Source organism: Lepidochelys kempii, chromosome 1, assembly GCF_965140265.1.
Source record: "Lepidochelys kempii isolate rLepKem1 chromosome 1, rLepKem1.hap2, whole genome shotgun sequence".
Lineage (NCBI taxonomy): Eukaryota > Metazoa > Chordata > Testudines > Cheloniidae > Lepidochelys > Lepidochelys kempii.
Window position 1 is genome coordinate 190,212,413 of NC_133256.1, and position 26,086 is coordinate 190,238,498.

General features: G+C 39.0%; 1 protein-coding gene across 2 annotated transcripts in view; it reads right to left on the reverse strand.

Moving 5' to 3' along the window:
• ZNF654 (zinc finger protein 654) overlaps positions 1–26,086 on the reverse strand; it is a 59,189-nt gene that overhangs the window by 9,454 nt on the left and 23,649 nt on the right. For both annotated transcript variants that reach the window (XM_073305704.1, XM_073305693.1), the window contains exons 3-6: positions 22,391–22,472; positions 20,090–20,225; positions 8,638–8,840; positions 7,583–7,722 (exon numbers count right to left, since the gene is read on the reverse strand). In XM_073305704.1, coding sequence (XP_073161805.1) covers positions 7,583–7,722; positions 8,638–8,840; positions 20,090–20,225; positions 22,391–22,472 — 561 coding nt within the window. The remainder of the gene's footprint in view (positions 1–7,582; positions 7,723–8,637; positions 8,841–20,089; positions 20,226–22,390; positions 22,473–26,086) is intronic.

The following is a 26,086-nucleotide window of genomic DNA, read 5'->3' on the forward strand; positions in this document are numbered from 1 at the left end:
CACTTATTCAGAACTTAAGTCACTTCCCCCAGGAACATTAAGTTCCAAGTAAAATCTGAGCTCACAGGTAGTGGACTAAATTAAAAATGAGCCTTCCTCAGTGTAATCGCATATCTTCTCATTGTGTAAGTGTACGAAGCTAAAAAAAGACCAATAATTTTAGCCTCTTTGCATTTGGAACTACCTATACCGTGAAGCCAGCCCCCCAAAAAGAGCCTGAACTGATAGCCATTTTTATGCACAAAAATATTGTTCCAACAAATTTCACGAGGGGAAAAAAACCTCCTGCCTTAAGGATTAAACAAAATCTATGAACCACTCACTTGTAAAGCTTGTGAAAGCACAGAGAAACTCATTATCTTCTGCATAATCAAATAGCTATTTCAACCCTTCACAAACATTAAGAGAAGATGTTCAGAACCTAAACATCCAAGAGAAGAAAGCTGAGCAGCTAGCGTGGGGCATATAAAAGTATTCATATGGGCCTTTTAGCACAGGATTTTGAAACTTTTCCCCTCCAATTCCTATGTCCACCAAATAGAATACTCATTGTCAGTTTTCCTGCTATTTATAAACACCAAGGGTAAAATTTTCAAAAGCATCCAAAAGACTCAAGAACCCTAAGTCCAATTTTCAAGCCATGTAGGCACATAGGAACTTATGTCTAACTGAAAGTGAATAGGATCTAGACTAAGTGGCTCGGTAACTTTTGAAAATGGGACGTAGGTTCTTAAGCCACTTGGATGCTTTTGAAAGTTTTACTCTAAGCCTCTATCCTCTCGGGGGCCAGACTGACAAGAAGTGTGAACACAGGATATGGTGCAGAGCTTCCCTGGTTCTCTGACCAATGTAGCCAGACATTCAGCCTGACGTGATCCATTATCACCATCCTTAACAAATGCTGAAAACAGTATTTGCCACTGCAAACAGCATTTGAGGCTTTTTGAGGCTGTCTCTCTCCTGACCTAGACCTAAAACATTTGCTACCTATGTTAAGAGGAAAGGCAAATGTGACCTATTTCCAGTAAATGGAAGAAACATCCCTGCACATAGATATTGGTAACACTAGATGTCCGTTCTGAATGATTGTAAGTTGATCCCTCTGGTGTACCCTACACAAAAGATATTGAACTAACTACCAAGGAGCCAAAGGTCAACAGCAGATCAGATAAACAGATCAACAACTGTATTTCTTTCATGCCAAGCAAGTGACCATGACAAATGTCTGGAAACTATCAAATCACACACCTGGAAGGTGTGATCCTGTTCTAAGTTTGCTTACGTCAACATCCTCGTTGTCAGTTTGAATCATGACTACCTTGCTATACTTAAAATGGTCGTAGAGCTGTTTTTAAACTAAGGGCTGGGGGAAAGCAGACAAGTGCAGAGGACCAAGATGGGTAAACTAGAGTTCCTCGTATTAAATAACGATATTGATATAACAGGCAACACAGAAACCTGATGGAATGAGGATAATCAATGGGACACAGTAATACTAGGGTACAAAATATAGCAGAAGGACAGAACAGTTTGTGCTGGTGGGGGAGTGGCACTGTATGTAGAAGAAAGCATAGAATCAAATGAAGTAAAAATCTTAAATGAACCCATATACTATACAATCTCTATGGATTGTAATTCCATGCCTGAATAATAAGAATATAGCAATAGGGATATATTAAAAAACACCTGACCAGGATGGTGATAGTGACTGAAATGCTCAGGGAGATTAGAGAGGCTATTAAAATAAACTCAATAATAATGGGGGATTTCACCCATATTGACTGGGTACATATCACCTCAGGAAGGGATGCACAGATAAAGTTTCTTGACACCTTAAATGACTGCTTCTAGAACCCACAAGAGGAGAGGCAATTCTTGATTTAGTCCTAAGTGCAGTATAGGATCAGATCCAAGAGGTGAATATAGCTAGACTGCTTGCTAATAGTGAACATAATATAATTCAATTTAACATCGGGGGGGGGGGGTGAGGGGTGAGGAGGAGGAGTAAGAGAACATCACAGCGGCCCAACACTGTAGCATTTAATATCCGAAAGGGGGAGTACAGAAAAATGAGGTTAGTGAAACAGAAATTAAAAAGGTACAGCATCAAAAGTAAAATCCCTGCAAGCCGCATGGAAACTTTTTTAAAGACCCCATAATAGAGACAACTTAAATGTATACCTAAATCCCACAAAGGGTAGGAATAAATGGTAAATTTTCAGAATGGAGAGGGGTAACTAGTGGTGTTCCCCAACGGTCAGTCCTAGGACCAATCCTATTCAACTTATTCATAAATGATCTGGAGAAAGGGGTAAACAGTGAGGTGGCAAAGTTTGCAGATGATACTAAACTGCTCAAGATAGTTAAGACCAAAGCAGACTGCGAAGAACTTCAAAAAGATCTCACAAAACTAAGTGATTGGGCAACAAAATGGCAAATGAAATTTAATGTGGCTAAATGTATAGTAATGCACACTGGAAAAAACCCCAACTATACATACAATATGATGGGGGCTAATTTGGCTACAACTAATCAGGAGAAAGATCTTGGAGTCATCGTGGATAGTTCTCTGAAGACATCCACACAGTGTGCAGCGGCAGTCAAAAAAGTAAACGGGATGTTAGGAATTATTAAAAAAGGGATAGAGAATAAGACTAATATCTTATTGCCTTTATACAAATCCATGGTACGCCCACATCTTGAATACTGCGTACAGATGTGGTCACCTCTTCTCAAAAAAGATGCTGGCAGTGGAAAAGGTTCAAAAAAGGGCAACTAAAATGATTAGGGGTTTGGAACGGGTCCCATATGAGGAGAGATTAAAGAGGCTAGGACTTTTCAACTTGGAAAAGAGAAGACTAAGGAGGGGAATATGATAGAGGTATATAAAATCATGAGTGGTGTGGAGAAAGTGAATAAGGAAAAGTTATTTACTTGTTCCCATAATATAAGAACTAGGGGCCACCAAATGAAATTAATGGGCAGCAGGTTTAAAATAAATAAAAGGAAGTTCTTTACTGAGCGCACAACCTGTGGAACTCCTTGCCTAAGGAGGTTGAAGGCTAGGACTATAACAGAGTTTAAAAGAGAAGTGGATAAATTCATGGAGGTTAAGTCCATTAATGGCTATTAGCCAGTATGGGTAAGGACTGGTGTCCATAGCCTCTGTTTGTCAGAGATTGGAGATGGATGGCAAGAGAGAGATCACTGATCTTTACCTGTTAGGTTCACTCCCTCTGGGGCAACTGGCATTGGCCACTGTCGGTAGACAGCATACTGGGCTGGATGGACCTTTGGTCTGACCCAGTATGGCCATTTTTATGTTATGTTCTCAAATTAAAAAACAGCAAGAGAACCAAAGAAGTGCTACCTTGGCTAAACAACAAAGTAAAAGAAGCAGTGAGAGGTAAAAAGGCATCCTTTAAGAAGTGGAAGTTAAATCCTCATGAGAAAAATAGAAAGGAGCATAAACTCTGGCAAATGAAATGTAAAAAAATATAATTAGGAAGGCCAAAAAAGAATCTGAAGAACAGCTAGCCAGACTCAAAGTAATAGCCAAAAAAAATTTAAGTACATCAGAAGCAGGAAGCCTGCTAAACAACCAATGGGGCCACTAGACGACAGATGATAAAGGAGCACTCAAGGATAAGGCCATTGAAGAGAAACTAAATGAATTCTTTGCATCGGTATTCACAGTTAAGGATGTGAGGGAGATTCCCAAACCTGAGCCATTCTTTTTAGGTGACAAATCTAAGCAACTATCCCAGATTGATGTGTCATTAGGAGGTTTTGGAACAAATTGATAAACTAAACAGTAATAAGTCACCAGGACCAGATGGTATTCACCTAAGAGTTCTGAAGGAACTCATATATGAAATTTCAGGACTACTAACTGTCATCTGTAACCTATTATTTAAATCAGCTTCTGTACCAAATGACCAGAGGACAGCTAATGTGACACCAATTTTTAAAACGGGCTCCAGAGGAGACCCCAGAGATTACAGACCAGTAAGCCTGAATTCAGTACCAAGCAAACTGGTTGAAACTATAGTAAAGAACAAAATTGTCAGACATAGATGAACATAATTCGTTGTGGAATAGTCATCATGGTTTTTGTAAAGGGAAATTATGCCTCACCAATCTACTAGAATTCTTTGAGGGGAGTCAAGAAGCATGTAGACAAGGGGGATCCAGTGGCTATAGTGTATTTAGATTTTCAGATTTAGAAGAGGTCCCTCACCAAGGCTCTTAAGCAAAGTAAGCAGTCATGGGATAAGAGGGAAGGTTCTCTCATGGACTGGTAACTGATCAAAAGAAACAAAGGGTAGGAATAAATGATCAGTTTGCAGAATGGAGAGAGGTAAATAGTGGTGTCCCCCAGAGGTCTGTACTGGGCCCAGTCCTATTTAACATATTCATAAGTGATCTGGAAAAAGGGGTCAACAGTGAGGTGGCAAAATCTGCAGATGATACAAAACTACTCAAGATAGTTAAGTGCCAGGCAGACTGTGAAGAGCTACAAAAGGATCTCTCCGAACTGGGTGACTGGGCAACAAAATGGCAAATGAAATTCAATGTTGATAAATGCAAAGTAATGCACACTGGAAAGCATAATCCCAACTATACATATAAAATGATGGGGTCTACATCAGCTGTTACCACACTCAAGAAAGATCTTGGAGTCACTGTGGATAGTTCTGTGAAAACATCTGTGCAATGGCAATCAAAAAAGTGAACAGAATGTTGAGAATCATTAAGAAAGAGATAGATAAGACAGAAAATATATTGCCTCTATATAAATCCCCTGGTATGCTCACATCTTGAATACTGCATTCAGATGTGGTCGCCCCATCTCAAAAAAGATGTATTGGAATTGAAAGGTTTAGAAAAGGGCAACAAAAATTATTAGGGGTATAGAACAGCTGCAGTATAAGGAGAGATTAATAAGACTGGGACTTTCCAGCTTGAAAAATAAGACAATTGGGGGGAGGGGATATGAGAGGGCTATAAAATCATCACTGGTGTGAAGAAAGTAAATAAAGTGTTTACTACTTATAACACAAGAACTAGAGGCCGCCAAATGAAATAAATAGTCAGCAGGTTTAAAAAAACAAAAATAAGTATTTTTTCACACAACACACTCTCAACCTGTGGAACTATCTGACAGAGGATGTTGTGAAGGCCAAACTGTCGCAGGGTTCAAACAAGAACTAGATAAATTTATGGAGAATAGGTCTATCAATGGCTATTAGCTGGGATGGGCAGGAATGGTGTCCCTAGCCTCTGTTTGCCAGAAGCTGGGAATGGACGGGGTGGATCACTTCATGATTACCTGTACTGTTCATTCCCTCTGGGGCACCCGGCACTGGCCACTCTCGGAAGACAGGATACTGGGCTAGATGGACCTTTGCTCTAAACCCAATATGGCTGGTCTTATGTTCTTGGGCTCTGAAGGTCCTTAGTCCTCTAGTGTGTCAAGGACTGCCCTCTCCTCCACAACATCTATGTGCAGTTGATCCTGGAGAGACCAAGTGCAGCTTTGTGTAAAACACCTATACGTGGGTGTTTTTATTTCAGGCAGGATGCATCTGTATTAACTACATTTGCATCAGCAGACTTTGTTCATCCTTAACTGCAGATTAGACTGATGGCAGCCGAGAGATGGACTGGCTCAGAGGCCATCCTTCTGTGTGAGGGTATGTGAGTGAATGGCTCATATTAAGAGATCTCAGAATAGACCAGGCTTGCTTCAGGTGGAGGTGTGCCACAGATACTGACAATATATGTGGCCATCAGCCCAACATCCTTGCAGATACTTGTTGGTCCTGGCAAATCTTCTTTGCTAGATCCATAGGGCCCTGGATCCTGACTGGGGGCAAGATGGTTTCTTGCTATGCATGACACTAGCTGAGGCATTCCAGTAGCCTCAGAGAAAAGCTAAGACTTGGGTACTTTATCTTTATGGTCTCCAGCCCTCTAATAATGGCACTGTGAGTCTCAGATCTCTTCACAAATGTTGCCCATGATGACTTAACTTTTTGAGGTCTGAAGAGTTATTTTGAAATGTGCGCAGCTGAGATAGCTAAGAGTTTTATAAACAGCCCAGTAATTATTCCAGCTGTGGACAAAATTATTTGCCCCAGTACTTTTAGAAAATTCAGAAGCTTTTGCTGCTTCTGGTTAAGGACACCAAGCACCAAAAAATGGTAAAGTGTTGCAATTCTGAAGACAAGTGATAAAGCATGAAGCACCTTTACTGGAATTTCTGACCCTGAATGCAGAAGCAAACATGAGGATGAGGAGATCTTTGGTTATAGTTTTTACAACTGACTAAGTACAGTGGCTAAGCCAAAGATCAATTGTATGAAACTTTTAAAAAACTTAAGGTAAAGGAAACAGAGTGAAAAACATGTCTGAAACCCAAATAGTAGACAAATTATTCATTTGTAATCATGAATTGTGGATAAAGTCTGCATCTGTATCTTTGTATGAATGCCAAAAAAATAATTTCAGGTTCAGAATTAATTCAACTTTTTTGCTCCATCGTAAGTAGTAACTTTTACATATGAGATATAATACAAACTTTAGCCAGAAAAAATAAAGTTTCACATAATCTCTGTGAACTCCTCTTTAAAAAGGCAAAACCCTCTCTTGTCTTTCTCATCTCCCTTGATAAGCCAGGAAAATATTGGGATCTGAGGATCCATATTTGAATCTGATTTTAAACCCTCTTTTGATCAGTCACAAAGCAGATCAGTAGGATTCAGCAAAACTAACGGAATCTTCTTGCTTCACCACCATGTTAGACACACAAACTAAGTGTACTTTAATAAATGTGTCAAATTTTACCTGGTTTAAGAAGAAATTTCAGAAGTAAAACAGATTATTCTCTGCTCAGACACCTTTCGGACCTCAGAGGTTGGAGTAATACTTGCTTTGATGTATTCTAGAGAATACATGTTATCAAAAAAATCTCAAGCCCTATCTTTTCCTCTGAAGGCATGGAGATTTTTTTTAATTATGTGACTTATCTAAATGGGTACATTTAACTGTGTGATTCTGCAGGTTCTTTGGATTTGTAACACAATCGCCAAGGGAATAAATTAGATTGGAATTAACAAAATTCTCAAATACAGCAGATTTTCAGAACAGATTACAGATCCCGTTAGATATTAAAGCATACATCCATGGGATGCTGTAGGTAAATTACAATAATGTTGGTGCGGCTATTTAAAAAGCTGGATAGCAAAATACTTGTGGTGCCAGAAAATTTAGAAGTAGGTTATATTTACTGATACTGACAGCAGTGCAAGTCTCTAGTTTAGACACTCAGCCTTCTGCTGCTACTTTGAAGCTATCATCAAGTATAATGAATGTAGCATGCATCCACTACAAGAGCTACCTCCCATGTATAACTATATAGAGACAGGCTAGATATGCACAACATGCATACTAGAAAAGAAAGAACAGTTACAACTACAGTTTTAAAGTTTAGCTGCATCTTAAAGTTTACACACTTCACTTCCATCTTGGCAATAAGCATTTATCTTCTAAGCTCCTTAACCAGAAAGAAAGTATTTACCAGATACAATACATGTCCCCATTTTGGAGCTGTGGGACCAGGAACGATTCACACAGCTGTAAGGCTAAGGTAGTCTTCCCTTCTTTTTCAGTGTTGCAGATGATCTCAATTCCACTCTTGCAATCAGTCCTCAATAAGTGCTATGCAATTAAAATAAGACCAGTTTAGATAGGTTTGCTAATGCAGGGGGGGAAGTTGATCACACCTTGCTATACTAAAGTAGTCATTGATATCTCCAGGAATTGCTACTGACAGGGATTCTTTGGCAAAGGTTTCGTGTTTTTCTGCAGATAATCATCTAAGACAAGTTGTCTTATGCCCAAATAAATTTGTTAGTCTCTAAGGTGCCACAAGGACTCCTTGTTGTTTCTGCTGATACAGACTAACACGGCTACCCCTCTGAAACCGAAGACAAGTTTATCTGTTAGGCATCAGATATTTAGGGTAAAGTTTTCAATGGGATTTAGGGGTTAGTACATATAAAACCTATTCTTTCTAGGCATTGTGTTGCCCTGGAAGCCCACCTGAAAGTTTTAGCTTGATTTTTGACAAATTAGACACAAAACACACTCAGTTGTAACATGTACTATCAATATTACAAGTTTCTCCTATTAAAAGGAGAAACTATATAGTGCCATTTCACATACCAGCATAAACAGAAAGAAACCACTTTTTTAGAAGTTTAAGAAATTTGACAAGGCAGAAAGAATTAAACTGAAAGTAATCTAAAATTAACCTCTTCTGGTATAGCCACATTGTTTAAAACAACTATTCTACTTTGTTACAAAATGTCTCTGAATCTGTTAGAGAATATCTGGGGAAAATTGTGCCTTCAGGTAGGTATATGTAAACGACCAGTGAAGTCGATAGCAGTTGTAGGTTCAGACTTCAGCCCTCAGAAAATAAATTCAAGGGGATACCAATTAGGTCACCTGCTGTTCGGACATTTGGCTGCAGTATGAATAAAAAGTTTCATATGTTTCTCTTGATGACTATACAGGAGAAGAGTATAATATATTACTAGAGGCATAAAAATGTACACTGACACACAGTACCTCCTGGAATAGCTGATCTTCTACTGGAGACATATAAAGACAGGTGAAAAAAGCTTGATGGAAATACAAATCTTTACTGATTTCTGGATGATTTATGCAAGATTTGATAAGAGCCATTGCCTCTGGGATGCGTTCGCAGGCAATAAGGTATCTGGCACGTAGTTCAAAGAACAGTGGATTTTCAGAGCTTAAATATTTGTTAACTGTATGGAAAAGAAAAATTTAGAAGTAATTAGAATCTCAAGTCCCCATAAAAATATTTAAATTACACACATTTTTACAGGCCTTATCTACAAGTTGTATACTCAACTATCTGCGAATGAAGCCAATCATGTATTTAAGTACCATATTCCGGTATTTAGCTTCAAGTCTGGAGTGAGAGGCATTACTACACTGACCAAACTAGTGGTCTTACTCATTTAGTATCCTGTCTCCAACAGTGACCAGTATCAGCTGCTTCAGAGGAATGTGTAGTAAACCTTGCAGTAAGCAATTATGGGATAACTTGCACTCAGACTTCCTCTCTCACCCCCAATAGTTAGAGTGTGGCTCATGTCCTGAAGCATGAGGGTACATCTACCTTCCAAAACATTCTTTAAAATGTCAAACAATCCTGGATGTTCTTGTTATACATAAAAATGGGGAAGGTGGGAATGAGAGAAGATAATCAAATATAATTTAGTTTCAGTTCACATACTGCATGTTTTAGTTTTTAATACAAATGTATTTTATCTGCTTAGATAGATGGAAAACTATAGCTTCTGACAACTATTTTTAAGATTTTGATTTACACAGGGCTCTTTTCAGTAAATACGGTGGGGCGTGGAAACATTCTGAAGTTGAAATTCTGAACTGTTACAGAGAACTGAATTTAAATAAAAGCTAGAAACTTCCAGAACTGTTCAAGCTCTGTTATCCCCACAAATACATTCCATAAAAAGAAAAGTAAAAGCTAGGGCATTTGTGCAGTATTAAATGACTACCTACAATGTTATGCTGTGGACACCAGATTTAATGAGTCACACAGCAATTCCAAAGCTAACCTAGATCAGTGGTTCTCAACCAGGAGTCTGGGGCCCCCAATGGGGCCACAAGCAGGTTTCAGGGGGTCTGCCAAGCAGGACCAGTGTTAGACTTGCTGGTGCCCAGGGCAGAAAGCTGAAGTCCCACTGCATGGGGCTGAAGCCTGGGGCCCTGAGCCCCGCCATCTGTGACTGAAGCAGAAGCCTGAGCAACTTAACTTCATGGTGCTCCCTATGGCATGGGACTCTAGGCAACTGCCCTTCCTGCTATCCCCTATCGCTGGCCCTGGCTTTTATATGCAGAAAACCAGTTATTGTGGCACAGGTGGGCCGTGGAGTTTTTATAGCATGTTTTGGTGGCTTTGGAAAGAAAAAAGTTGAGAACCCCTGATTTAGATCACCCCAGTTCTACTGTCAAAATGCATTTCTATTTGAAATTATAGGATAACCTCAGACTTTAGTCAATATATAGTTCTCATTAATATCTCCACAAGCCACAATTTCCTCACATATCATTTACAAAAAGACAAATGTCTAGATATACAGTTTATTTCATCACTTCATTGCATCAACCCAAGGTGTCCTTATAATTAGGATTAAGTTAATCTCAGCCTTAAAGGTGCACTAAACAACAAAGAGTACGTTATGGTTTACTTTCAACAAGGACACTAGAATACTACTTATGTGCAACACAACCAAGTTACAGTTGCAGTAGAAACCTTAGAACATATTTCTAAAGACATTTAGGAGCCTAAAAATGCAAAAAGGCACTTTGTAGACATTCAAAAGCACCTAATTATCTTCAAAAATCTGGCCCCCCGACTGAGTACTCAATTTTCAATCTGAAGATTGTTCTCATGCTAGATTTTACATTTAATTTCTTCAATTTGAAATGGAAAAAACTTAAGCGTGTTAATAAAAATAGAAAAAACTAAAGCACACGTGTAACATAGCAGATTTTAGATCAAAGCTTACATTAACATATTCTCTTTAAACTTGAACAGTTTAAGACTCATTCCAGACTACAAAATTGCAGTGTGATGCTTCTAGTTTGAGGAGCATATGTTACATCCTGTCTGTTGTGTACACTGCGAGTACTCTGGGGCGGAGACTGTGTTAGTTACATGTCTTGGACAATGAGGCTGATTTTTAGAGGTATTCTTAGCTGCTATCAAAACAGAGAAATAATAGGTTTATCATAATAGTGAAGTAAATTACTTAAGTGTACACAGCTGTATGACAATCTTATGTAATGCAAATAGTTAGACTAATTCTACCTCAACTTTAAAAAAAAAAAAAAAAATCAAAGGTACCGGTATGAGAAAGTTATGAGCAAGTGAAAAAGGAGTGGGAAGGATTTAAATGGAAGGCAGAATTCAAGCATGAACTACAGTAGTTACTGCAGACTACCACTAGAACCAAAATCACTGATATTTCCAATTAAATTAAAAAACTACTTGTGTAATGCTAAATCTGTATTAAAGGTAACCCAACCCTCAACCACCTATTTTACATGCAAAAAAAAAAAGTCCCTGACAAGCTATGAGATTTCATATTTAACTCCTACCTCTGCTCATGTCAAAAAGACTGAGCATCACGATTTGGTACATCATCCATTTTCTCTGAGTAATGAATGGAAAGTCTGCAGTACTATTTCAGCGAATTTATAGAGTTCCCTTTTTCAGATGATACAGCCATGGGTCACCATGCCCCAGCATCCAAAGGTGAGATCAATTTCACAGCAGGAACCCTTGACTACTGACTCTGTCACCTACATGGGGACTGACCACAGCCATTCACTTCAGACTTTTAGGTGCTTTTTGGTTGATTAACCCCACCTGTTTTCCTTTCCTCTCCTCTCTTGCATAGAGGGCCCTACCTTCCCAGGCAAGAATACACATGCTGCTGATCTAAGCCCCAAAGCAACAGACAAATCCTAATTACAGGTGCAGTATTTTAACAGGTGTTAATTTAAGAAAGGTAAGACAAAAATAAAATAAAGCATCTATTCTAGTCCAGACAAGGACTATGCAGAATCTTGCTTGAATTTACTGAATGTTCTGATTATAAAGGTTGGTAGCAGAAAGCTTTTATGTCAGAGTCTCTGCCCCGTCTAATTTTAACTCCTCCTGCAATTCATGGCAGGCTGCTTTGGAGACTCAATCGTCTGCCTGAAAGGTCCATGTATCTCTGTATCCAGGAAAGCACTTTTTTTCCCCCAATAGTAAAGCCTAGATCTTTTTCTAAAGATTGCCCTTCTGCATGGCCATCGGCAAATATTGCTGAAATGCATGAGAGCAAGCAACCATTGCTTGTCCTAGCCTACTCCTCTGTCTACAAATTGCGGGACCCAACACAGCATAATAGTTATTCACACAGTACACACTGTCCAAGTGATTTTCATAGATGTAATACTTAATGATAAAACCTAAGTCCACAGACAGATGGATGACAGACAGCCGTCACGGGTTAACCAAAGGCAAAATGCATAAAAATCCATGATTTTAAAAAACAGGGCTTTTTAAATTTAAATTGATTTTTATTTATTTAAATACAGGTGCTTTTTAAAAATAAACCTACTTAAAGTAATGACAGCGTATAGAAAGATTTAAACTTACATGATCTATTATCATTTAAACTAAAATACAAAGAATAAAATTAAGCAGTAAGTTTGCTGCCAAGTTTTTTTTTAAACTATGTATTTAGGACGTTTTAACCAGTTTACAAATCCTTGCCAAGTAAATATCAGAACAAAACAAAGACTTCACTTTTGTTTAAAGAGACATATAAGAATATAGCCTTCAGATCTTTCTATGTAACAGGGTATTACCATATTACAAAGTAAGTATCATTACAATATCTATGACATTTCTAGTGATATTATTAAATTGAGTGAAATCTTTATACACACTTAACAGACCAGGTATGTCTATCAAATGTTAAGATCCAAAAAACTGGATTGGTGTGCTGGGTTTTTTTGGCCACGTGCACGCAATTTCAGTACTGACAAAAGGGTAAGCAAATATCTGAGTATTTATCTGTCCTCTGCCTATTTTACTGGGTATATAATTGGTGTGAATTTTTCCATAACCTCCCATTTTTTGAACCATTCTGCAATGGTTAAGCTATTTTTCTTTTTCCTATGAGAGGCTACCCAGAGCTGAGCAGCTACGAGCAGATGAGAGATTAATTCTTCTTGTCCTTGTGTGAGACCATTTCCACTAGGAAGCCCCAGGAGCATTATCAAAGGATCATTTGGTAATAAATATCCAACAAGTTGTGACAGATAGTTACCAATTGTATCCCACTACTCTCAAGTGACTGGACATGTCCATCATATATGCATAAAAACTCCATTTTCACCACAATTTCGCCAACATTTATTCCAGTTCGTTCAGTCTATTTATATTTTTTAACTTGGCTTGTGTGAAGTAGCACTGAAACAGTATCTTAAATACATTTTCTGCAGACTGAAGTTGCTGGTCCTCTTTTCCAGATCAAACCCCATTCCTTTGGCTTGATTTGTCTATCCACATCATTTTAAAAGCATATATGGACATTTTTCGGTTAGGAAATCTGTCTGCACAGATTGATATAAATTAGTTACAATTTTCTGTTTTCAAATTGACTAGATGCCTTCGCTTCCATTAAAGTTAGCTTACTGTATAAAAGTTTTTTCTGGAAAGCTGATTAACTGTGTCTGACTTGAAAGTACTGGTACCAGGGAAGAGCAGGCCAGTTAAAGTTATCCTTAATCTCTAAATAAGATAGAAAAATTTACTGAATAGCTGGCCAACCATGTTTATTCCAAGACTCACCCAATCTTTGAAGCTCCCTGGTTTGCAATTTGAGTTAAGTTCTGGATTATCTGCAATGGGTGTCGATGTGGAAAAAGAACTGATCTTACCTCTAGTTCTATGCAAAACCCATAGAGAAGCCTTTGCTAAGAGGTTTGTGTAAATTTCTGGCAGATTTGATTTTTTATTAATCCATAATCGCCCAGCAATGTTTACACTGCCACAATTTTCTTGTTCAATACAGACCCAGTGTTTGGCTGGGCTAGAGCACCCCCAATCCACTACTGCTTTCAGCTGGCTGGCTTGATAGTACCATAGAATATTTTGAACAGCCACGCCACCCTGTTTAATGGGACCATACAAAGTATCTGCTCTCATTCTTGGTCCTTTCTGATTCCATATAAATTCTAACAACATCCTCTGCATTCCTGCTAGGGCTTTGTCTAGGATTATTATAGAAAGATTTTGAAATAAAGATATCCTTGGCAGAATATTCATTCTCACTGTTGCTATTCTTCACAACCAAGGAACTGCATACTTTTTCAGCAAATGAACAGAGATCTGGAGTGCTGGCATAGTGTTTGACATTTAAATCATCGAGCTCTTCTAGGTTGTTCTGAAACTTGAATTTCCAGGTCTCTTACAGAATATGTTGCCCATTTGTAACCAAATGTTTTCTGGAAGAGGAGCCTTTCAGAGTCTGGCAGATTTATAGCTTTATTTTCTTGAAATCCAGACAGTTTCCCAAAGTCCCAAATTTCTTTCTAAACTAATTTTAGGGAAATATTTGGTTTAGATAAAAATATTACATCACTTGCATATACTGCTATTTTCTGATGTGTTCCTGCAACTTTGATTCCTGTGATGGATCCATTGTCTGTTATTCTCTGTACAAAAGGCTCCACAGCTAGTGCAAAAAGTGAAGGAGACAATGGACATCCCTGCCTAGTCCCTCTGTAATTCAAGAAGAGGAGATTTAATCCCATTAACTCACAAACTTTGTTGCCAAGTTTTGAAGAAAGTCAAACCACTGAATTGGGGAAGTCACAAGGTAAACTCCTGGAACCAGTCTATTGAAGTACTAAACTTCTGACAGAAGTAAAAAAAGGTTATCAACCTTTCGTAACTGTTGTTCAAGATGTGTTGCTCATGTGTACACACATCAAGCATTGAATGGACGCCATGTGCACAGTTGCCGGATATATTTCTCTTAGTGGTATCCGTAGGGCCGGCCCTCACACTTATGTGCTGGTATAATGGGCACCACCAGCCCCGTGCCCTCTCAGTTCCTTCTTGCCGATAACTCCGAGAGAGGAGGAGTAGGAGTGTGGGTCGTGGAATGGACATGATCAACACATCTCGAAGAATAGTTATGAAAGTTTGGTAAAAGTTTTTCTTCAAGCGCTTGCTCATGCCCATTCCACATTAGGTGACTCACAAGCAGTACCACTGGACGTGAACTCAGTTCACGGACGTGCTGACTGCAACACTGCCCTTTCGAAACTAGCACCGTCCTGGGCCTGCTGAGTGATGGCATAGTGGGACATGAAGGTATGAACTGACAACTATGTTGCGGCCCTGCAAATGTCCTGGATTGGTACTTACATGAGGAATGCTGCTGACGAAGCCTGAGATCTCATAGAATGAGCTGTCAGGATGGCCGGAGGCGGAACCTTCGCCTGCTCCTAGCTAGCCTGGATGCAGGTGGTTATTACAGGATGAGATTCTCTGGGATGACACTGGCAGACTTTTCATCCTGTCTGTCACTGCTACAAAGAGAGTTATATTGACTTGTGGAAGGGTTAGTCCTTTCAGTGTAGAAGGGGAGGGTCCGTCAAATGCTATGGCATGCAGCCAGCATTCCATATTGGTTCCATGAGCCTTCGGAAAAGACATGGAGAAAAATGTCCTGGCTGTTATGAAACTACGATACCACCTTTGGTAGGAAGGCTGGGAGGGGAAGTAGCTGAACTTTCTCAGACACGGTATAAGGGGGCTCTGAGGTCAAGGCTCTGAACTTGGAGACCCTCCTGGCCAAGGTAATTGCCACAAGGAAGACAACCTTCCACAAGAGGAACAGTAGAGAACAAGATGCCAACAGCTCAAAGGGGGACCCCGATGAGCCTTGACAGCACCAGGTTTAAGTCCCATGGTGGAATCAGCTCGCAAACCTGCGGGTAGAGCCTCTCTACACCTTTCAGGAACCACACCATCATCTCGTGGGAGAAGAGTGATCTACTGTGGACCACAGGATGGAAGGCTGAGATGGCAGCCAAATGAACCCTGATCAACGATAGAACCAGACCTTGATGCTTCAGGTGACAGCCCAGAATGGACTGTAGGGACAACCGGCACAGAGAGAATTTCCATTATAAGGCCCAACAAGTGAAATGCTTCCATTTTGCCAAGTAAGTCACATGGGAAGAGTTTCCTGCTGCTTAACAAGATCTGCTGGGCCTGCTCCAAGCAGACTTGCTCTTCTGGGTTCAGCCACACAGCAGCCATGCCATGTAGGGAGGAGAGGTTCAGATGGGGTAACCAGCCTTGGTTCTGCAAGATCAAGTCCGGGGGTGGTGGGAGCCCCAGTGAAGCCGCTACCGAGAGGTCCAGAAGCATGCCGAATCAATGTTGACGAGGCAATGCCAGGGCTATTAAGGTAACCTTTACTTTGTCAGTCTTGATCTTTAAGAGAACCTCGTGAACCAGGAGTATTGGCGGAAAAGCGCACAGCAGTCCCCCCACAGCCCAGGACAGCAAGAAGGTGTTGGAGAAGGAGCCCTTGCTGAGCAGAACTGATATTTTCTGTTCTGTCTGGTGGCGAACAGGTCCAACTGGGGGGGTCAGTCACTTCTGGAAGGAACCACTCGTGATGAGAGGACGACAACCTGCTGAGGTAATCCACTAGCACATTCTGATCTCCTGGGAGATGTGCTGCCTTGAAGTGGACTGCATGATCCACATAAAAGTCCCACAACCAGAGGGCCTCCTAACACAGGGTTGAAAAGCCATCTCGCCCTTGTTTTTTCATGTAAAACATGGCCATCCTGTTGTCCATTAAGATCTGCCCTTCTCCACCTGACAGATGGGGAAAGAATACCTAGTGGGCTAAGTGTATGGAAGTGAGTTTCCTGACATTTATATGCAAGGACAGTTCTTCCTGGGAGGAGAGGCCCTGGGTTCCGAGACTGCTGAGATGGGCTCCCTTGTCCAAGGTCTGAAGCATCTGAAACTAAGGTCACTGAAGGATACAGGGCAGCAAAGGGCACGCTGTTCGTCACTGACCATGGGTCCACCCACCAAGTCCAAAACACTAAGATGGCCGATGGAATTGAGAGAATCATGTCCAAATGGTGCCTGCCTGGAAAACAGACTGAGGCCAGCCACATCTATAGGTGTCTGAGATGCAGCCACACATACTGCACTATGTAAGTACACGCTACCATGTGACCTAGCAACCTGAGCCACACCCCAGTGGTTGTGAGTGGGTGCACCCTGATGAGGGGATTAGGTTTGACACAGTTTGGAACTAGGCCTCTGGTAGGTTGGCTCTGTTGAGTCTAGCATTGCCCCTATAAATTACCTGAACAGGGACTAGCATTGACTGTTTCTCATTTATTAACAGGCCCAACTCTTGACAGGTAGTCCATACTAAGTTGACGTTGCACTGGATTTAAGCTTGCGAATGGCCCTTGATCAGCCAATCGTCGAGGTACGGAAAGATTTGGATGCCTTGATGTCTCAGGTAAGCTGTAATTCCTTGGCCTGAAGCCCCTCAAGATCTTGCACTTGTCTTTGATGTTAGCTTCCCTGAGGCACTTCGGACAAGCTGAATGCATGTCGCTCACAGGCATGGCTTTACTGCAGGTGGAGCACGGCTTGAAACGTGGAGTCTTTGCCAGTCTTTGGGACAAAGTCCCTTAAGACCGGGACAACTATCTATACTTTAACACTTACTGTTTTAACTAAGATAACTAGAGAGAACTATACATAACAGAAACTACGTCAGGTCAGAAAATCATACGAGAGCAAGAAGCTGTTTCTGCAACAGTCATGGATGGTAAGAAGGAACAGAGGGGGGCCGGTGGCACCCCTTATAACAGCGCATAAGTGCGGGGTTCCCAGGGGCGCTAGGGCCCGACCTGAGACCATTAAGGGGAAAATCTCCAGCAACTGCACACATGGCATGTGCACACCTAATCAACATGAGCAAGCACTCGAAAAAGAATCTCATTTCTTCATTTCAGTTTATTCAACTAGTTCAGTTTGACAACTAGTTCATTCAAAATTAAGAAACCAACTGGGAGTTGAAGAAAATGCAGGAAAGCTTGTTTTCCTCTTCCAATCCTTATGAATAAAAAACTAGGTGTTGGTGAGATCTATGGGCTCTAAAATCTTGAAGGACATGATGACCAGAAACAACCAGTTCATTAACTAGAGATAATACTGCCTTTGATTAGTCAAGTCAGTTTTAAATGCAAATCATGTTAGTTCAACTTTTTGAAACTTTTAATGAATCTAATACCTTTATTTAAGAAGAATGTTGCAGTGCTGTTTGTGCATTTTTAAACTGAATTTGAATTCTAACTAGAGCTTAATATAAAATCACAAGAAAAAAGTTAATCTAAAATGCATGGTTTGCCATTTTGTAACAAGAAAAACGCAAAAATTAAGAATCTGAATAAAGGTAACGTAAACTATTTAAATTGTTAACTAAATGTGTAAAGATAAAGTATCCTCCTGGTTAACAAAAAGAAGCACCACATTTAGTGTAAAGGCTATATTTAGTTGCAAACATGTTTTAAGTTACCAAATAATGAAAATAACGAAGTACAAACACAAAACTTGGTTAAAATTGATTATTTAAATCAAAGTTTCCTGCTTCCTGATGTAACCTCATGATTTAAATCAAACCACCCTGACCAAAAGTACCCACTGCGGGAGCAGTTTGGTAATGTTTAGAAAGATAAATATAGCCTAAATGTATTATTTTTGTAGTACTGAATTGCTCACACTAAGGATTCAAAAATCCTCCTATGCTCACTGAAAGCTCTTTCCAGAAGATTTGGGCTTTAGAGGCAGCCAAATTTAAGTAGCAACACTTTTTTTTTTTCTTTTTTAAAAACAAGGAGATATTTGCCTGAAAGGAAAAGTATAAGGATATGCTACCACCTCAGAGATAGATGTGTGAGAGAAAGCCAGTAGAAAATATGAGCTAAAATACTTAGCAACCGGAAGGAAGGGAGATCCAGCCTGAAGTCATCTTAGGTAAAATGATCATCTGAAGGCTACAGCTAATTTTATTGTGGGAGAGACAAAGAACCAGGTAGCAGGAAAGTATGCCGGGGAAAAGCTTCCACATAATGACTAGCCAGGCAAATCAGAAAATAGATAGCTCTTAGGGAAAGGACTGCATTTATTTTATTTATTTATTTTGAAGGCCAAGAATTTGGATCAAGCCACCTGAAGTGTCCAAAACTGAAGTGAACGTGCTATGTATTTGAGCACTCTCAGAACATCCTGTTGATATTATAAAAAGCCCAGATCCTTTTGGACTTCTATCCCTTCCATTGCTTCTATTACTTCCCTTACCTTCAGATCAGTACAACCAGAAATCCTGGTGGAATTTGCAGCGTGATACAAAACTCTCAAACATTTCCATCCCACCCATCATTATTCCACTTTCAGACAAATGTACCTATAATGAAAGGTACACTACTGACACCTCTGAAGACCCAAGTCCTTTTGTCCACAGACGAGGTACAGCAGTCAAAGCTTCCCCACATTATCTTCTTACTAAATTCCCTCCACTTTGTTCTGGAACAACCATCTATGCTTGAGGGAGACAACTCAGTTTCCATGGCCTTTCAGTCTTTACCCTCTTAATTAATGCTACCATAAAAGGTGAGAATTATAATGTACACACTTGTCCATTGAGTGAACCAGTTTGTCTCAAGAAACTATGGTGACAAGTAAAAATTGGAAAAGTAGTGAAAGATGGTGACATCCTTTAGTCAATATCAAATTGAGCCACTTTTGAACTAGTAAGGAAGAGGGAAAAAGGTGCCATAGACCACTGCTAGTAGACCACATTCCCTAGGTTAGCAAAGACATTTATTTAAAATAATTTGTTTAATATAGTTCATAAGGTTAGTGGTACAAATCCTTCACTAATCACCTCAAACCTCAAAATCAGTTTTATTTTCTTGTATAAAGCTATGCATACGTCAATTACCTTGATGTCTTGTCTTGATAGAAATTTAATGAAGAGCTTGCCCCTCCTCCCAAACTATTGTGTTGACAGGTAAATACCTGGCTTCAACAATATTATATGTGATTACTTCAACTAAAAACAACAGCCTCAGGGTCTCTCGCATCAACATACAGAGTAACTGGCTCATTATTCCCCACAGGGTGAGCTAACAGTGAACAAGTTTTTCAAATTAGTACCTATTATATAGGACACCAAGTATAACATGTATAGTAAATTATATCAAAAGTACAACTTGAGTACCATTGACACCACACTTTCCCTGTCAGTATTGCCCCAATATGCAAAAATATTTTATAAAATAATACTTAAACATGCATGTTCTAAACTCTTTTTAAAATGTGTGTGTGTGTTAAATCAAGTACCTAACTCCTGAGATACAGGCTTTGCTTTAAGAACTGCTTGTAATACTGGATCTTCCCATGGCCCTCCATCTCTGATAATTCGAGTCACTAATTCCAGGTTCACATTTCCGTATCTGCATAGGAGGTTCTGGCATTCCTAGGAGTAAAAAAGTGCATTAGATTTAAAACTGTCAAGAGGTCTGACAGACCTGGTTTAGTCATTTAATGGCTGAAAGAAGTCCAACTTCATGAGAAGGGTTTGAAAGTTACCATACAAGTTAAATACGTTTTATAAAATATTGTAAACAAGTTTTAAGAAATATTTATTTTGAGTTAAAACTATGATATCGTATACATGTTGACTGAAGCTGTATACATGTTGACTGAAGCTATATATTAAAATAGTACCCATCTAGCTTTTCTGTAATCTACAGGTTATACACAAACCCTGGTAAACATCCTAACAATGCCGTCAACTAAGTCTGACAAGTTTGTGCCATTTCCCAAACGTTTGGGAAGCTGTCTTCTAGACTCCAATTAAGAGATATTTAAGTGGCACACATAGTAGGGCAGCTCTTCAGCTTGCATAAATCAGCACTGATTTACAACAGGTGAGGTTTGGTTCAGTCATGCAGTCTATAATCTGGTAAGTTTATTCACTTCTGCCATTAAAATTAACAGTACAAAAAAGAAGTTATCCTGGAACAAACTGGTGATTCTGGAATGTCCTAAAGCAGATAGGGTTTTAAAACCCTATAACTCTTATATCAAGCCAAGTTTACCTACTTCCAAATGTTTACTTATAGTATCTGATAGCAGCAGCCACAATTTTTATGCTGCCCGAGTTATTCTTTCCTTGTGATTTACTGGTATAAAGTAGCCTTTGCCACCAGCATCAATTAATAACTTAATACCACAACCTGGTATCAGTCATCTGCGAAAAGAAACAAGGTACTAAAAGGAAAGTAAGATGGTATCTGAATTTCTTTTCAGATCATTCTATTCAATAGGATTTATCTATCATGCCATTTTATTGCATACTGAAGTGTCTTTGGGACAATCCATATATTTCATGGAAGCTAGAAAACAGCTTCCAGGCATTTACAATTCACTGCTTTAACATTCATTGCTGCTTTAGGTTATTTTAGCTACTACGTTCTTCAATTCATTCCTAAGTTTGTCTACTATGTTTGGGTGAGTTGTGTTTGATGGTCAAGGAACTGAAAATGATTTTCATCAAGACAATTTGCATGTAGGTGTTTGGTTGAAAAACAAATCTTACAAGTTTCCTCATAAAAAGACCATTTTGACCATTAACGCACTATTGATTTAAAAGAAAATCAAACTAGTGTGTGTCAAAATGCAAAATGACAACTGATAGGCAAATGGTTTAAGTAAATCAAATAAAAAAGGGACAAACCCAAAAAGCTAAAATAAAAACAATTTAAGGGTAAAGAAAAAAAGGCCCATATTTTATCAGTTTCCTCATACATCCCCTCTCTATTTTATAAATTCTTTACGGCAAGGATTAGTCTCAACTTGAATCTGACATAGCAACCATACCTTTAGGTGCCCTAAATTTTAACAAAAAACAGTCCCACAAAACTTAAGCAAAATAGACTACACCATGACATGCTGCATTCTTTAAGTGTCTAAACCGGCCCCACCCAATTCTGCAGCATGTGCCTAGGTAACTCATGTCAGCTGGTTAATGAGAACATTACTGTTCAATTATAAAGCAGTTACTAGATGTTCGCATCCTATAATACTAAACACATAAGGCACATAAGTGTGAACACAGCCTAGTCCTAAGCAATAAAAGAAGACAGTTTTGCTTTTCCAGTCCACTGTCTAAAATTGTGGATGAGGAAACTGTAGATTTAAATCATAACCTGGAACACCTGATTACTTGAATTACACTAAACTCTGGTCAGATACTTAAAGGAAAGCTGTCAGAAATTAGTCTGGTGATGGTATTTGTATTTAATTTTTTTTTCTGTCTCTTCAAGAAATTCACAAAATAGAACCTTGTTAATAATCAGTCATCATTACAAAACAAGGATTGTGCTCTAATTTATTTAGGCTTTTGATATGAACAGTAGTACCAATGGCAAGCGAACTAAAAGATTTTTCCTCTGATAAAATTAGAGAGGGGAAGTGTAAATAAAATGACTCACTATCTTTCTTCACTCTACTGAAGTGTTCTACCAATGCTTGCATCCTCCAACACTCATGAAAGCATGACTTTCTACAAACAGGTTGATCTTCAAAAAACAAAAATTGTGTTTTACAAACATAGAAGCAAGCAGCAACTGTTATTACCTGGATTGAACCTAGAATATCTTTTAAAGGATCTTCATAGAATTCATCTTTTCCAAAGAACAGCAGCAATTCAAAAAAACTCCTACAAACACAAGTAATGACAAGTCAAAAACTAAAGCAAATCATTTCAGCTGTCTTCAGAGCTAGGGATCCTGAAATTATTTGGTACCTAGGCAAACTACAAAAACTCTACAAACAGTATTACAAACAGTATTACATATCACAGCAGTTAAAATATAGAGTGTAGTGTTTTCCAAAGCACTTACCATTTGTTTGACTCTGACCCAATTTATACCAATAGTAAGAGGTAGGCAAAAAATGTTCAACACTGAAAATCCCACCCATAATGTATGAAAGCTATCCTCAGTTCTGCACCACTTAACTCAATACTTTTGGCTGTAAATGAGAAACCTCAGGTCTGGCCCACCCCTAAAAACTCAAACTACTGTGTAACTCATATGATTGAAACCAAATTAGAGATTTTTACTTCTAGTGTTAACTCAAACAGCTGCTGAAAGCAAGAAAATAGATTGAAGAGTTGATACTTCCTCAACTTTTGGATCTGAAAATTCCCCATATGATTATGATCTCAGGCCACTCTTTTTGCTAGAGAACAAAGGACTGGACCTATCTGATATTTCTAAACACAAACAGAAAAAACCCTTTGGGGACAGAAAATGCTTTTGATTTCCTTTATATATCAAGATAATGCTATAAATTAAAGCAGAACTGTGTACAACACATTTAACTTGGTTTCTGCTCACTCTAGGCATTTGACGTGGAGATGGAAATTGAATAGAATGAGGTGAAATTGTCTCCCTTCCAAATACATAGTGTGCCACTGTAACAAAAAGATGGCAATACAATTGCATAATTTATATTTGAAACTCAAAGCCACAACACTCAGGAAAAGATTCACAAATTTCTTCTTTTCAGATTTTTGAATCTCATTAACAGCAGCTGCTAGATGGGATTAATTTTAATTGCACTGCACAAAGATTTAGCCCTGAGTTATCACTAGTCACAGCTAAGACTCCATGAAATCCTCTGAAGCTGTATTTCTACAAGCCTGAGTATTCGAGTGTAAGAAAAATTAGCAATTTGAATTTTCACAAATGCTAGAATATACTTCCATGATGTATAATTCAAGTCCTTGTGAAACATACAACTCGTCAGTTCGCCTGATAACTTTGCACAGGACTTTGGGTGATAGAGACTTAACCCTTAACATGTTCCTTTCTATTAAATGTCAAAGTCACAAGTAATTTACTTTCTCACCCACAAGTTTTCCATTCCTTATTTTATCTTGTCACTACATACTTATTAATTGTCAAGGTCATGTGTGACTGAAACTGTTGTACCAGAAAAATGACTAAACAGTTGATAATTTGTTTTGTATTGTCTATGGAAAACTTTTTAAGGTGTTTTCAAGAATAATGTTTTGTTTTTACAACCCAATGAGACAATTTAGCTTCTGTGTGACAAAATTCAAACTGGCATACAAATGAATACAAAACTGGTAGGTCTTAATTCCGACCTATTTTCACTGCTCCTCCCCTATATTTGTATAGTTTCTATGTCTTTCCCTTCACTCAATCCCTTTCTCACAAAAAAAAAAAAAAAAAAAAAATGATTTAAAATTTCTTTTTGTAAGGAAAACTGCAGAGTAATAAGATACTGTGCTCTACTCACAGCTCAATCCTTGACAAATCCTGCAGTAAGTCAGTCTCTAGCTAGAAGTAACTCACTTGCCACTATGTGAGCAGAGAAGGAGAGCAGTGAAGTATCCCGTGGCAAAACTCCCACCTCTGCAAGATGCAGACTAACTTCCCTCCTGACACAGAACTGCTGGAGTACAGCTAAGCACTGCTCTGCCACTCTACTCTACTCTATTTTAGCTGACCACGCAACTTGAGCGGATTTCTGTAGGGGTCCACTACATCTAGTTCTAAAGAAGAGTCACTAAAATTTTTTTTTCAGTACCTTAACTATAAAAATAAATGTACAGAAATTAACCAACTTAACTGCTAATAAAACTCTGCTATTTGATAAGGCAACAGGACTAAAAATCACCCTCAGTGTTAGAAATCTTGAAAAAACTCTAGTAGAATGGTTCAAAGATATATCAGAGGTTGTCATGAAAAATTAATGCACCAATGAAGTACCCAGCAAAATAGACAGAGGACAAACATATTTGGTTTACCATTTATTCAGTGCTCCGACAAAGTACATTCATCAGCCAAAAAAAAAAGCATAATTCTATTTTTTTTGGGGGGGGGGGGAGAATATTAACAGTTAATAGACATGCCTGGTCTGTTAAATGTGTAATCATTAGAAACACATTATGGGCATTGTAATGATACTCACTAGAACATGTTACACAGAGATCCGATGACTATATTACTGTACAGTGTCTCTCAAAACAAATCTTACTATTGTAATAACTATTTTCTTTCTGATATTTATAAAGCAAGGATTTGTAAACCTGTTAAAACTTCCTAAACAAACAGTAAAAGAAAAAAATAATGGCTTCCAAAATCAGGTTACTAGTATGAGTAACTGTAGCAAAAGGGCTGATTTTAAGGTTTCGTTTGAAGAAAGTTAAATTTCTAGCCTTTGGGGTTCCAAAAGTAACTTTGCCAATACAGCACACCATTGCTGTAACAAACCCACTGGGATCCATGCCATTTGTTTGTTATAGCCAGGGGTTCGTTATAGTGAAAGAGCCCCACCGCCTTGAGGGATGATACAGCTGATAGCTCCTCCAGCGCTGCTGCAGCCATGGGGCTGGAGGTGGGATCCAGGGACCAGGTTTATTATAGCTGAAGGTTCATTATTAGGAACATTGTTATCAGAGTGTGAAAAATCCGCACCCCTGAGTGATGTAATTATACTAACCTAACTCCCCCATGTAGACAGTGCTACGTCAACAAGAGGGTTTGTCCCATTGACATAGCTACTGATTCTCGGGAAGGCAGGATCACTACGCCAACGGGAGAAGCCCTCCCATCGACGTAGGAGCAGCTTCACTTAAGTGCTACAGTGGTGCAGCTGTGCCAATGCAGCGTTTTAAGTGTAAACCTGTTCTAAGATTCTGATCAGTTTCACTCTGCTGTTCAGAATTCTTTGGGAGTCAGAGGAATTCCCATGAATCATGCCCATATTACATGCAGCTCCTGATTGGGAAAGTTATGAGGAGTACTAGAGCAAGACAGCTGAATTATTTATTCAGAGGATGCAAATTCAGAGTAGTATGGGAAAGGGAATAAAGTAATGAAGGCACTAAGTGTTTCAGCCACAAAGCTCTGGAGCATGGCCAGAGTAGCAAAGGTCCTTTCTCTCACACCCAAATAGTTTTATGTACCCAAGACCAGACAAAGCTCCTTTTTCATTAGAGAAGCTAGTGAGAATGGAGCTTGAAGTTTATCAGACTGATGCCAATCATGGGCGGTCGTGAAATATTAAGGCCCAAACAGGGCTTCTGTGCAAGTCCCAGCATCCTCTGCCTTTGCAGCTGCTGAAGGTAAAAGGGGACTGATCTTAGAACGTACGGGTGGAGACAACTTATCCCTGTCTTGAACACTTTCTCTGCCTGGAACATTTATTCCTTCAACTGTAGGTGTCAGATAAACTTTAAGTAGTGAAAGACCGTTTCAGAAAATTATTATAAAACAGCTTAGAAGTTTTGGTCAACTT